Genomic DNA, 11,784 nt, shown 5'->3' on the forward strand with positions numbered 1-11,784 from the left:
TTCCCCTTGCCTCCCATAGGCTGAGGCTCCTCGCTCCATCCCTCTGCTCACCTGGGGTGGATGGAAAATAGGACTAACGGGTCTCTGGGGCAACTTGAATATTGCTCAGTGACATTTCCAATGCGTAGCAGGGAGATGGCATCCTTTTCCCCGGGCAGGCTCACCCACCGGGTGCCAAAGCACTGAGGGAGTCAGAGGATGGGTATGAAGGAGACTTTCACATCAGCTGCATAAATGAGATTTTGCTAAGCAGATTAGGGAAAGGTCTCTGGTTCGGTGCGGGGCTTGGGGGAAGACAACACTGGGCTGGCGGTGCCCCCCTACCTTCAGGCCGGTATTTTTACTTGGGGTTAAGAGAGCGACCTTCATGGGATATTAGGTTTAATGAGGGATTTTGTGATTTAATTAAGATTTATTTGCAATCAGTTGGAGTGCCCTTATTAAGTAAATTCCAGGCCTTGAATAATATGGCCATAAGGTTTTCCAGCCGTGCTTATTGCCAAGATGCCATTAAAATGGGGATGGGGAGGGGATTAACGAGGAAAGGCTTAAGGTCAGAGCACTGGTGGGAGAGCGCGTGGTCATTTTGGGAGTTGAGCTGGGCCTGTGTCCTGTTCTCAGCTGTACTCAATCCCAAAAACCCCAGTTATAACTGGTACCAGTGAACCCCACTTCCTGGAAACACAGGCAACGAGTTTATCCGAAAGCCTCGGGGCTCGTGCCGGCGTCAGAGCAGCTAAGTGGGGGTTATGGTAGCAAGCCACAGTCGCTGGGACTGAAAGACTGCAATTATCCCCAATTAGATCGACTTTCTCGGAGCTGAGCTATTAAAGCAAAAGACCCTTTTGGCTTGCTTTGCCCCCCGGTGAGAGTGCAGATACAACCTGTGGCAGCTGAGAGTGGTGGTGAAGAGCCTGATAACTGCCGCTGGGGTGCCCCAGGCCGGTGGGAGACAGAGGTGACACACATATCTTGGGTATCTGTGGAAGCTGCTGCTGCTCCTGCATTTCCCACCTTATTCCATCCATAGGGAGAGGGTCAAGTCAGGTTTCTCCATGCCTCGATTTACCTGATGTTTTAAGAAAATCCACATCCTTGGTTCCCAAAGCGGCAGGCTGCCAGCAGGAGGAGAGCGTGCCGCACCGTGCGGGTCTGTGCCTGCGTGTCTGTCGCAGCCCTGGATGCTGTTTCGGGGTCAGCTCCGACCTGCTGAGCCTTCCCCCTTGTTGGCGCTGCCCACAAACGAGTGATGCTTTGTGTGCCGAACGGGAGAGCTTTGGGCTCAAGGGACCTTGAAAAACCGCCCCTGTCCCACCCCTCCAGGGCCCTCCAAAATGCCCAGCTCCCCAGCCGCCCCCACGTACCGATGCAGAGCAAAGCCAGCGCCGTTCCCAGCTGCCATCGGAGCCGCCTCGGTGACTCAGCAGCCGTGCTGAAAGCTCCCTTATTTATTTAAACGGCTGCTCCCGCTCGGCTGAGCATCTCCTGCAGCGATGCTGCTGCTGGGCCGGCCCTGGCCGCCGCTCGGCGAGGAGGAGAGCGATCCCCGGCATACTGAGCCCACCGGTTTGCTCCGGACGCGATGGCTTTGACTACCTGGGCTCTCGGCCCCGCGCTGCGGCTCTGTGCCGCCGGCCCTGCCTGCTCCTGGGAGATGCTGCATGTGGCCGGAGCAGGTACCTTCTCCCCCCTTTGCTTTTCCCGGGGGTGCTGGGTTGGATCTCTTGGGAAGGGGAAGCTGCTGGTGACCTTCAGTGTCATCTTCCTATTTTTTAAATACCTTGTGCCAGCCTGGGCTGGAGAAGAGCATTGTGGCTGTGGGGTTTTGTCCTCGCAGGGGAACGCTGCCGATCGGTGCCTTGCTCGGGGTCGGAGCTGTGGCTGCGGGGCTGGTGGAAGGGCACAGGGTGCATGGGGTCAGTGTGACGGGTGCTAAGGGAAACTGGTGTCTGGAAGAAGAAATGTCTGTCTGGGACCCTTGTCGGGTGGCCTGGCTGGGGGGTTGTTGCTAGCCCCAGCATTTGGGTTCGGTACTGTGAGGGTCTGGGGGGGGTCCCGTATAGCCCAAGCACAGGGGTGATTTCAGCCCTGGCATCAGGGCCAGACTTGGGTTTGTTGCTCTCTGGAGAGCCTTTGGCAGGGAGAAATAAAACAAGGGAAAATCTTCCTCTTTCCTCAAGATCCGTGTCGTTTTTACTCTGCTTTTTTAAAGCATTTAGTCTCTCTGTGCTTGTGCTTGTCCAGGCTGGGCACATCGGAGAGAAGGCAGGGGTTTGGGGAAGGAAAGTTTTTCTCCTGGTTTCATGCAGGCAGAGTAAGCGAGACCCTTTCAGTGCCCTGCTGCAGGGAGCTCAGCCCTCTTACTAGACATCAGAGAATCTCAACTGGAGGCACTGCTCTGTAGGAAGCCCTGTCCTTCTGCTGGGCTGTGGTGGGATCCTGCCAACCAGTGGCCTGACGTGGCTTTGGGCTGAGCACCGTTCCTGCTTTCCCTCTCTGGAGGGGACCTGGGTGTTCATCCCCCCACACCATGGGACCGATGGGTCACCTGGGTCCCCTCTCCTGGCAGGCGCCTTGGGTCTTTGTTTCTCTCCTGCTCCTGCTTTCTTTAAAACTCCTACTTCTGGAAGAAGAGGTTGTGTTAGGTGAGAGGGAAGGCATTAGATTTAATTATGCAGTTATTATTGATGGGATCCGTGCTGTGTCTGCTCTTCAGCTTCATTCATCAGGATGAGGGTGGTGGATTGGGAACGCGGCTGGACTCTTTGCTCCTCTCCCAGAGCTAGGAACGTGCATTAATCCTGAAAATACTCTAAAGTCACATTTCTGGAGGTGAGATAATTACCAAGGAGGTGGTAGGAGGTGCAGGGGACCTGGCTCCTTGGCTAATGGGATCGCTTATGGGGAAACTCTCCAGCTATTTTGCAGGGAGAGCTCATGGCCCATGCTGAGGTGCCGGCAGGGACGCATGGCCCAGCAAGGTGAGATAAGTCACGCTGCCTCGGCTGTCCCAGGCGAGGGGAATTTATTAAGGGGATTCAGGAGATCATCAGACACTTGTTTGTGTGAATGGCAAACGAGAATTTATTAAGAGGCCAGATTAAAGGTACTTTAGAAAAAGAGCAAAATCGATCGAAGGCAGCTGAGGAGGGAGAGCAGCAGATACACGACTCAGAAATAAAATACTGGATAGCGGGAGGGTGCGGAGGGGTTTGCATGGAGAGCGTGAGAGGTAGGAGGACCTCCTTGCCACCGCAGCATTGCTGGGAGTGCTGGGCCTGGGGACCCCAAAGAGGACCCCAAAGCAAGCGGCAGCCTCCCCCACGCGAGCGCCCGCCGTCGGAGGCGCCGCGCTCAGGAAGCGAGCGGAGCACATTGCAGGAAGCGAGCGGTGCCAGCGCCGGGAGCTGGCGCGAGCAGGCGTGAGCTCATGCGTTCCAGCGGGAGCGGTCGCCGGCTCCCACCGGCGCAGCCTTTGTGCCCCCCAGCTTCTGCTTCTTGGTGGCGGTTGCCAAAAAGCAGCCCCGAATTACTCACGCTTCCCCAGGCTCTCAAAGGCCGGTGCTTTGGGGTGGCTGACACCAGTCTCCTCTGCGGGGTCCGGCATCCGAGTAACTCCAGGCGCCGGGGAAAAAATGCATTGTGCCGGAGCAGGGGGATCCTGGCGTGCAAAGCCCTCAGAGCGGTGCTGGGGAGGGTAGCGTGTCCAGCAGTCTCTTTTTTCCTGCCTCCCCCTTTTTTTAAAATAAACTCTCAGCAGCCGGGAGGCAGGACAGGGCTGGTACAGCTTTTCACAGGGGGATGTATCAGGGTGGCGGTGCCCACGGATGCTGAACTTTCTGGTGCGTGTGGAAGCACGACGGAAGCTTGAGAGCCTGGCTGCACCACCAGCAGTCCCTGTGCCGAAGATGGGGGGATCTTTGGTTGCTGCGGAGGGTGTGCTGCAGCCCTGAGAAACGGGGTATGGCACAGGGAGAAATATCCGGGTTGCAAACGATCCCTTCCTCCCCCGGCAGCTCCCTGAAAACAGAGCAGGGGATCGCAGCCACATTTGGGGTTTATTTGGCAGTGGAGAGCTAATTGCTTTGCTCTGAGTTGGGGTGAGGCTGATGCCCACCATTTGCTGGCCTGCGGAGTCGGTGGTGCGAGGGGTTTTGGCCCTCAGAGAGGCTGCGTGGGGCACAGCTTGCGCGTCAGGTACAAGCTGCTGTCACGTCTGAGGCCCCTCAAAAAGAGGGGCTGGGGATGGTTCTGTCGGTGTCCTGCAAAACACAGATTTGGTGGTCCCTGCCTCAGGGGAGAGGGAACAGAGTCCAGCAGCCCAAAGGTGGGGCAGTCAGAGGTGTTTGGAGTTTCTCAACAGCTCAGCTTTGGAGCTGCAAACAGGAGAAGGCATTTTCCTTTTGTAGCCTTCATAAGATGCTCTTTCTTCGTTTCCCTCTTGCTGTCTCCAGCAGCCTGTGCTTGTTTTATTGCTGCTGGCTCCATGGGGAGTGCGGGGCAGGGTGTGAGTCGTGTGTCCTTGGGTGAGTGGTTGGAGGAAAAGAGCTCTTGGTCTGAGGACCGGCAAAAGAGGATCTTGCAAAACAGTAGAGGCACAGATTTAGAGGAACTTTGGACATCTTGGTCTCTGAGGGCTGCTTTCTTGGGTGAGAAAAGCAGATAACCCTGCAGTCCTACGTCAAATGATGCTGGTTGCCAGCCAATTCCCTGCCTCTCAGCTGTGGTTTTCTTCCCTTGTTTTTTTTGGCTGCAAAACCCTGGGATGTCATCAGCTTGGTGTCCTGTCCTCTTCCCCGGCTTCCAAGGATATGTTTTCCACCAAAAGCCATTCCACACAGGGCTTTGCCCGGGAGCTGAGGATTTTGTCCCTGCCAACCATCTCTGTCCCCTCTCTTCCAGGTGTGTGCGGCTGCTGCGGCGCCCTGCGTCCCCGCTACAAAAGACTTGTCGACAACATCTTCCCTGAGGACCCCGAGGTAAACGAGGCGCTGCTTCACGCGCCGAAGCTCCAGTGCTTGAGTTGGAGGGACATGGCATGACCTGCCCAGAAACAGCTCCCAGGAGGCGGGTGATGCTTTGGCTCCATGAGACCATGCCTGGAGTGTTGAATTTTCCTTTAAAGCCTGTTTGTGAGCAGAAATATGGAAGCAGTTCCTCCAGCCTGGAGGGACAGGCTTCCTTTCCCAAAGGTCCCAGGCAGACACACCATCCAAGGGTGGAGGGATGGATGGATGGGAGGACGGGGGACTGGACATGAAGGCATACGTCCTTCTCTTTGCAAGATAAGGAAAGCAGCTTCTAAGAGTGGAGGTCTCTTGGGGCCTCAGCCAGGCTTTTGTGCTCAAAAGCTGCTTATGCTTCCAGGATGCAGGGAAGCTGGTGCCCTGCTTGCTGCCTTGCTGAACTGGAGATGGGGAATGCCCTGCCAGCTGCCCCTGGAGCATCCCAAATCTGGCTTCTTTGTCTCCTTGTCACAGCTAAGATGCAAAGGCAGTGGAAGAGGGGCTCCCAGCTGGGGGTAGTGGGGCTGGGATTACCCGGGGAAGTGGTGAGTGCCTGTTTTGTCATGGCACTGGCAGCAAAGCTGAACAAGAGAGGAAGCTGCTGCCGAGCCATGCGGAGAGGAGGAAGCACCACAATTGTCCACGCTGCAGGGGACTGGGGCTGGCAGCTTGGCACACTTGTGTCATTCAGCCTTAGCGGCCTGGAGGTGTTGGTGTCCCTGTCTGCCCCTGTCCCCCTTGGTGCTGGGGCATTGCTAGGGACTGGCAAACAGTTCTTGTTGTATTTACAGTGTGGGGTGCTCAGTGGAGGCTTGGACGGGGGTCACCCCTGGCTGTGGTGCATCAGAGAGCCCTCAGCTGAGGCTAAATGCAATCCTCATTTGCCTTCTCCGGCGTACAAGCTGTGGGGAAGCGCTGGGACAGGACAGGCATGCTCCAGACCTCTGGCATCGCTGCCAAGGTTTGCTGCAGAGATACTCCTGATGTTTGCTGGGTCTGGGTGTGAGGCTGTGACCCCCTGTGCTGCTTTCTTTCAGGATGGGCTGGTGAAGACCAACATGGAGAAGCTGACATTTTACGCCCTGTCTGCCCCAGAGAAGCTGGATCGCATTGGTGCCTACCTCTCCGAGCGGCTCATCCGAGACGTGAGCCGGCACCGATATGGGTAAGCTCTGGGAGGCTGTTTCAGCCACCCCAGTGATTGGCGTAACGATGGGCCACCAGATAGTAGAGGGGGCTCAGGAAAGGGGGGGGATATGTGGGGTACACGGCTCCTGTGTGCTCCAAGGTGTCCTGAAGCTACAAGCACACTGCAGAGCGACCTGAGCATGTTCTGCCTCTGAAAATGGGACATGGGAGCATGCAGGGATGTGCAAGCTCCCTGCAAAGTTGCAAGGGACCAGGCAAGTTGGGAGCCATGTCGTGTTTCCCTGGAATTGTGCTGTCCATGCTTGAGGAGTCTGCATGTGTGTGGGGTGCCGTTATCCCTCTGGGCCATCATCAGCATCCTCCTGGCCTTTCAAAGACCGCAGTGGCTCTTGCGAAACCAGATAGAAGTCTGGCTAGGTGTGGGCAAGCAGCTAAACAGGGTGGCCCCGGCTGCAGGTTGCTGGGGGTTATTCAGGACAAGCTTGGGTGTGTTTCACCCCGTGCAAAACTCTTCTGAGCTATGGTGATGTGGCACAAGTGAGAGTTAGGACGAGGGGCAGCGCACTGATGTTTTTCCAGAGAGCATGTGATGGGGATGCATTGGGCTGGATGAGGATTGCTGTGTGCGCTCTTTCTGGCTTACCTGCGTGGTCCTGGCTGGGCCTGGTTCCCTTCATCTTCCCTCCCCGCATTGCTTCCAGCAAAGTTTTGCTGTGTTTACTGCAAGGACAGACAGCGCCCGCCTGGAAATAGCTGACTGGCCTGGTTAGAAATGCTGGGGGAGCACAGGAGGGCTCCTTCCCTTTGAAATAGCTCCTGGATTGATTCTTGTTGTCTCCTGAACAAAGCCGTGGCAGACAAACACAGCTCAGCTTTGCAGTGTGAATCTCAGCCTGCCTTTTATCCTGGGGGAAGAGAAGCCAGCAGCCTGCCTAAGAAGTGTTAAAGTTGGAAAACCTTCAAAGCCTCATCCGCATCGCCCGTCATCGGGAGTGACAGGACATTCAAAGCTCTGCCTGATGTTCTGCGGTTAAGCGGCTGTTAACAGGCTCCGCTTGCTATGTTGGGAAAAGAAAGGCTTTCAAAGATTTTTGACATCTAATGACAAGCCTCGGCGGGTGGAGGGGGGAATATATTCCTTCCTCCACTGCCTGTGCATATAGGCACGTAATTGGGTTAGAACACTGGCTAATTTTTCAAAGTCTTAACTTTGAAATGCCTGAAATGGGTTCGGATCAACCTTTTGTTTGTAGGTCGGTGCTGGCTGGAGCAGCAGGGCTTGCCCCGCTGCAGACACCACAGCCAGGCTTTGAAAGAGCAGCCGAGCGCGTGGGTGCCTCTCCTGTGTGTGAGATGAAGGTAGCCTTGATTTCGGGCCTGTTGGGTGTCATCTTTTTGTTACCTTTATTGCTAAAAGGAGAAAGTGTTCTTGTCTGAGTTTGCAGCAATGCAACCCGCCATCTGTAAGAGGATGGTTAGGGTAGGTTGGAGGTGACAGCTCTGCAGGTATCCTTTTTCCCTCTTGGTCACCTGCGTCTGGTTGTCCCCAAGAGAGAAGCTGTGCTGCCGCAATAATACTGGGCACAGAATTTTGTATTCAGCTTGTTTGCTATGAGAAAGGAGCTTGATGCTTCATGCTGGTCGTCAGTCACCTCTTCATACTTTTTTTTTTTTTCCCCTCTGGGCCAGTTTTAACCCAGTTTGACAGATGAGTAGGAGCCTCACAGATCCAGGAATAGGTGGCTGCTTATTTTCACAGTATCTGGAAGAGCTGTAATGGTGTCTGAAGGACAGGCTGCAGTGTGAGCAGAGGATCTACTCAAGACTGAAGATTCCAACAGTTCTGGGGCCTCAGGAGAAGGGATCAGTCTTGCTGTGTTTTACCTGGAAGTCCAGGGTTTATCAGACACCTTCTTTTCCCTGGGAGGGCAGTTTGCCTCCCCAGCTGCCCTTTAATGCGCAGGCAGGGCTGGCATGAGTAGACGGGCAGCTCCTGCCCGCCTCGCTGCTGGCAAACTCGGTGTTTTCGGGTTTCCCTCTTGCAGCACAAGGCTGCAAATCCAAGCTGGCTCAAAAAATGGAGGTTAAAGGAAGGACTGTGCTCGATAGAAAGAGATCTGTGCTTGCCACCTCCTGCTTTCTTGGCCGTGGCAGATCTGGGCTTGCCAAGGTAATTTTGGTGTGGGCAATGCTGCAGCCTGGTCTGTGCACTGCTGGAGGAGACCCTGCTCACCCCGGGAACTTCTGGGGTGATGTGAATATACGTTGCAGGGTTGCTTTGTTGTGTGTTTAAGCACAGCTTTTCTGGAGCATGTCAGTCTAATTATATGTTCTCCTCTTGTCCCTCCTCCCTGGCCAGGACCAGCTGGGTCTGCGAGAAGGGTTCCGCTTGACCCTGTACCTACCCTGTACAAAGCCCAGCGCTCCCTCACGGGGCGTAAAGACCAGTTCAGGGCAAGTGAAGCCCACAGGCAGTGTGGGGGGAGATGCAAGGTGTTGCTGGCAGCCTTGGTCCTGGGGCAGCCGGGTCTTTGCTAGGAGGAGAAATGCTGGGAGCAGCCAACACCATCTAAAAATATCCCAGAGGTATTTTGGGTGTAAAACTTTTCTCCTTGGGTTGGCCAGGGCAGGAGGTTGGCATTTTGTGGGTGGGCACCCAGGTGGTTTGGGAGAGGGGAGAAGGAGGGATGGCTGCGGGCCTGTGCTGCTGTCGGGGAGTGACTCTGGCCTCTGCCTGCTCCCAGGTACGTGTGTATTGCCATGGAGGCCCTGGACCAGCTCCTCATGGCCTGCCACTGCCAGAGCATCAACCTCTTTGTGGAGAGCTTCCTGAAGATGGTGGCGAAGCTGCTGGAGTCGGAGAAGCCCAACCTGCAGATCCTGGGGACGAATTCGGTGAGTAGGAGTGCAGCAGGAGGTGGCAGCACCCTGCTGACCCTGTCCTTGGCTTTCCGCCCTGCCTGTCACCCCCACGTGTCCACACAGGGCAGGAAACCTGATTGGGAAAGGATGGAAACCTGATTGGGAAAGGATGGGGAGCAGCTACAGGGGGGGATTTATGGTGTCCCCTCTTGTGTTCTGCCACGCGTGAGGTTTCTAAGACCCCAGCTGTGCTGCCTGTGTGCTGTCCCTGCTGTTTGCTGTCTGTGACCAGACGCTGGTCTCTGATCTCTGCTGCCATGCCTTCCCTCTCTTGAATTCAGCTTTTCCTAAATGAGCCTGAGGGCATAGAGGCTGTCAGCAGTTTTGGACAATAGACCAACTTAGAAGGTGATCCCCATGGATTTTGGGAGCCCTTTGTGCTCAGAAAAGGGCTGGCTTAAACAGAGCTGCTGCTTGCAATAAATGGCTTAGGTGGACCGGGGAAGTCAGTCACAGACATCAAATAAGGGGAAGGGAGAAGCGCGGATGAACAAAAGTGACGTCCCCTCAGCTTCCAAACTGCTGATCCTGGCTAGCAGCCGCTTGTGCATGGCCTTTCTGCCAGTTTTTACTGGGAGCACTGGGTGTACCTGGCGCTCAGGCTTGTGAGGGCTCTGTCAGTGTCCGGTAGCTTGGCTTGGACAAGCAGCACCTGTCCTTGCTGCTTTTTAAGAGGGGGTTTAGATGGAGCTGATCATCCTGTGGGCAGGAGGGTGGACTGGGTAGATGCTCTCTCGAGTGCCTGCAAAACGCATGGGCAGCTCAGCCCTAAGCTTTAATTCTCTGCCTTGTGTGACAGGGAGAGGGACAGTATTAACATTTCTGCTGACGCCTCCTGGACAGGATAAGCGCTGTGTCCTGTGATGCTTCTCTCCTCCAGGAGCTGGCACGCTCCTGGACACGGGGTTGTAAATGCCTCTGCTGGGGCACGAGCAGCTGAGCGGAGAGCTTTCGCACCCCATTCTCCCTCGCAGCTAATTGCTCCCAGCTGAAAGCGATGTCAGCTGCCCATTGGCAAAACTATTAATCTGCAGCCCTTGAAGAAGCAGGAGGATTGATCCCTCCGTTGAAATCCACTGCTGGCAACAGCTTACCATGGTGGTTCAGTGCAGTGATGCCACCATAAGCCCTGGGTATGGTGCAGCGGCTGCCTGGGAAAGCCCCTTGCAATCATAGAATGTTTTGGGTTGGAAGGGACTCCTAGAGGTCATCTAGTCCAACCCCCCTGCAGGGAGCAGGGACACCTTGAACCACATCAGGTTGCTCACAGCCCCGGCCAACCTGGCCTGGAATGTTTCCAGGGATGGGGCCTCCACCCCCTCTCTGGGCAACCTGTTCCAGTGTTTTACCACCCTCATTGTAAAGAATTTCTTCCTTATATCTAGTCTAAACCTCCCCTGGTTTAGTTTAAAACCATTACCCCTTGTCCTGTCACAGCTGGCCCTACTAAAAAGATTTTCCCCATCTTTCCTATAGGCCCCCTTTAAGCACTGAAAGGCTGCAATCAGGTCTCCCCGCAGCCTTCTCTTCTCCAGGCTGAACAAGCCCAACTCTCTCAGCCTGGCCTCATAAGAGAGGTGCTCCTCTCAATGGGAGTGGGGCCTCCAGGGAACACCCACATCCCTCTGCCCAAGGGTGGCCCAGGCTCCATGGGAGACCAGAAAGGTGCCACTTGCTGTCTGAACTTCTTGAGATGTGCTGGAGCTGCTTGGATCCGTCCTGGTGGCAAGCAGCTTCATCTCTTGCCAAGAAAACACCTTATGTTGCAGCGTAGCCCTATCTGCAAACGCATGCAATATCCCCTTGCCCAACCCCTGAGCTGTCGGGGAAATGCAGGGGGTGTCCCAGGGTCCAGAAGGACCTGGGGTAGAGGTAGGGTTTAAAGCACAACTCAGCCAGCATCTCCCTCTCTGCGGCCGCTCTCTGGACACTCCTCAGGTCCTTGGCTGGTGCCCAAGCAGAGCCCTGCATCGGAGGGGCCACGTGGCACGGAGCTGAACCTCAGCAGGAGCTGCCAGCATGGAGCCAGGGAGGGGACAGCCCTCACCACAGGGGCTCACGGTGCCATGGCAGGGGCTTCAGCAAACCGGCTCCGACACCGACATCCTCGAGGGGGGGAGGCATTGGGTCAAGGCAAGACGGAGCCCTGCCTCGTGTTTACTGCCCGTGCAGAGCAAACCTCCCGTGTTCAGGCACCTGTGGAGAGGAGAGGTGGTCCTGGGCTGTGGATGGGTGTTTCCTTAGTGCTGCTGTCACTGCGGTCAGGAATCAGTAATGGGTGTTTTAATGAGGAGTCCAGATCAGAAAGGATGGTTTAGTAATGCTTTTTTTTTTTTTTTTTTTACTTTCTCAAGCGTGGCGGCATTCAGAGGGCAAATAGCACAGAAAACTTGTGGGCTTTTATAGAAAAGTGAGTAATGATAATGAGACACTTCTTCCTATATCTGCTAATGAGGAATGTGCCTCAGGCTCGTGCTTAATTAGAGGGTGCTGTCTCAAGCAATCTTCACAATAACGGAGCTGATGGCAAAGGCGGGAGGAGGTTGTTTATAGAAACCTGCTCCAAGTGAGTCATTCTCCGCGGCGTGAAATCTCGCCTGAAACACGTCTCCCTCCTCGCGCAGAGCCAAGGTGTCGCGCTGCGGAGGGGCTGATCCTGGGGACCAGCCTGCCGGGCTCCATGGCCGCAGCGCTGGAGGCGGCAGCG

At 55.5% G+C, this 11,784-nt stretch overlaps 1 protein-coding gene across 1 annotated transcript in view; it reads left to right on the forward strand.

Moving 5' to 3' along the window:
* EFR3B (EFR3 homolog B) overlaps positions 1–11,784 on the forward strand; it is a 55,952-nt gene that overhangs the window by 24,123 nt on the left and 20,045 nt on the right. Inside the window, exons 3-5 of the mRNA XM_035900725.1 lie at positions 4,903–4,979; positions 6,044–6,171; positions 8,900–9,050. Of these exons, the coding sequence (XP_035756618.1) occupies positions 4,903–4,979; positions 6,044–6,171; positions 8,900–9,050 (356 nt within the window). The remainder of the gene's footprint in view (positions 1–4,902; positions 4,980–6,043; positions 6,172–8,899; positions 9,051–11,784) is intronic.

This window comes from Egretta garzetta, unplaced genomic scaffold (assembly GCF_000687185.1).
Source record: "Egretta garzetta isolate BGI_Z169 unplaced genomic scaffold, ASM68718v1 scaffold218, whole genome shotgun sequence".
Classification (NCBI taxonomy): domain Eukaryota; kingdom Metazoa; phylum Chordata; class Aves; order Pelecaniformes; family Ardeidae; genus Egretta; species Egretta garzetta.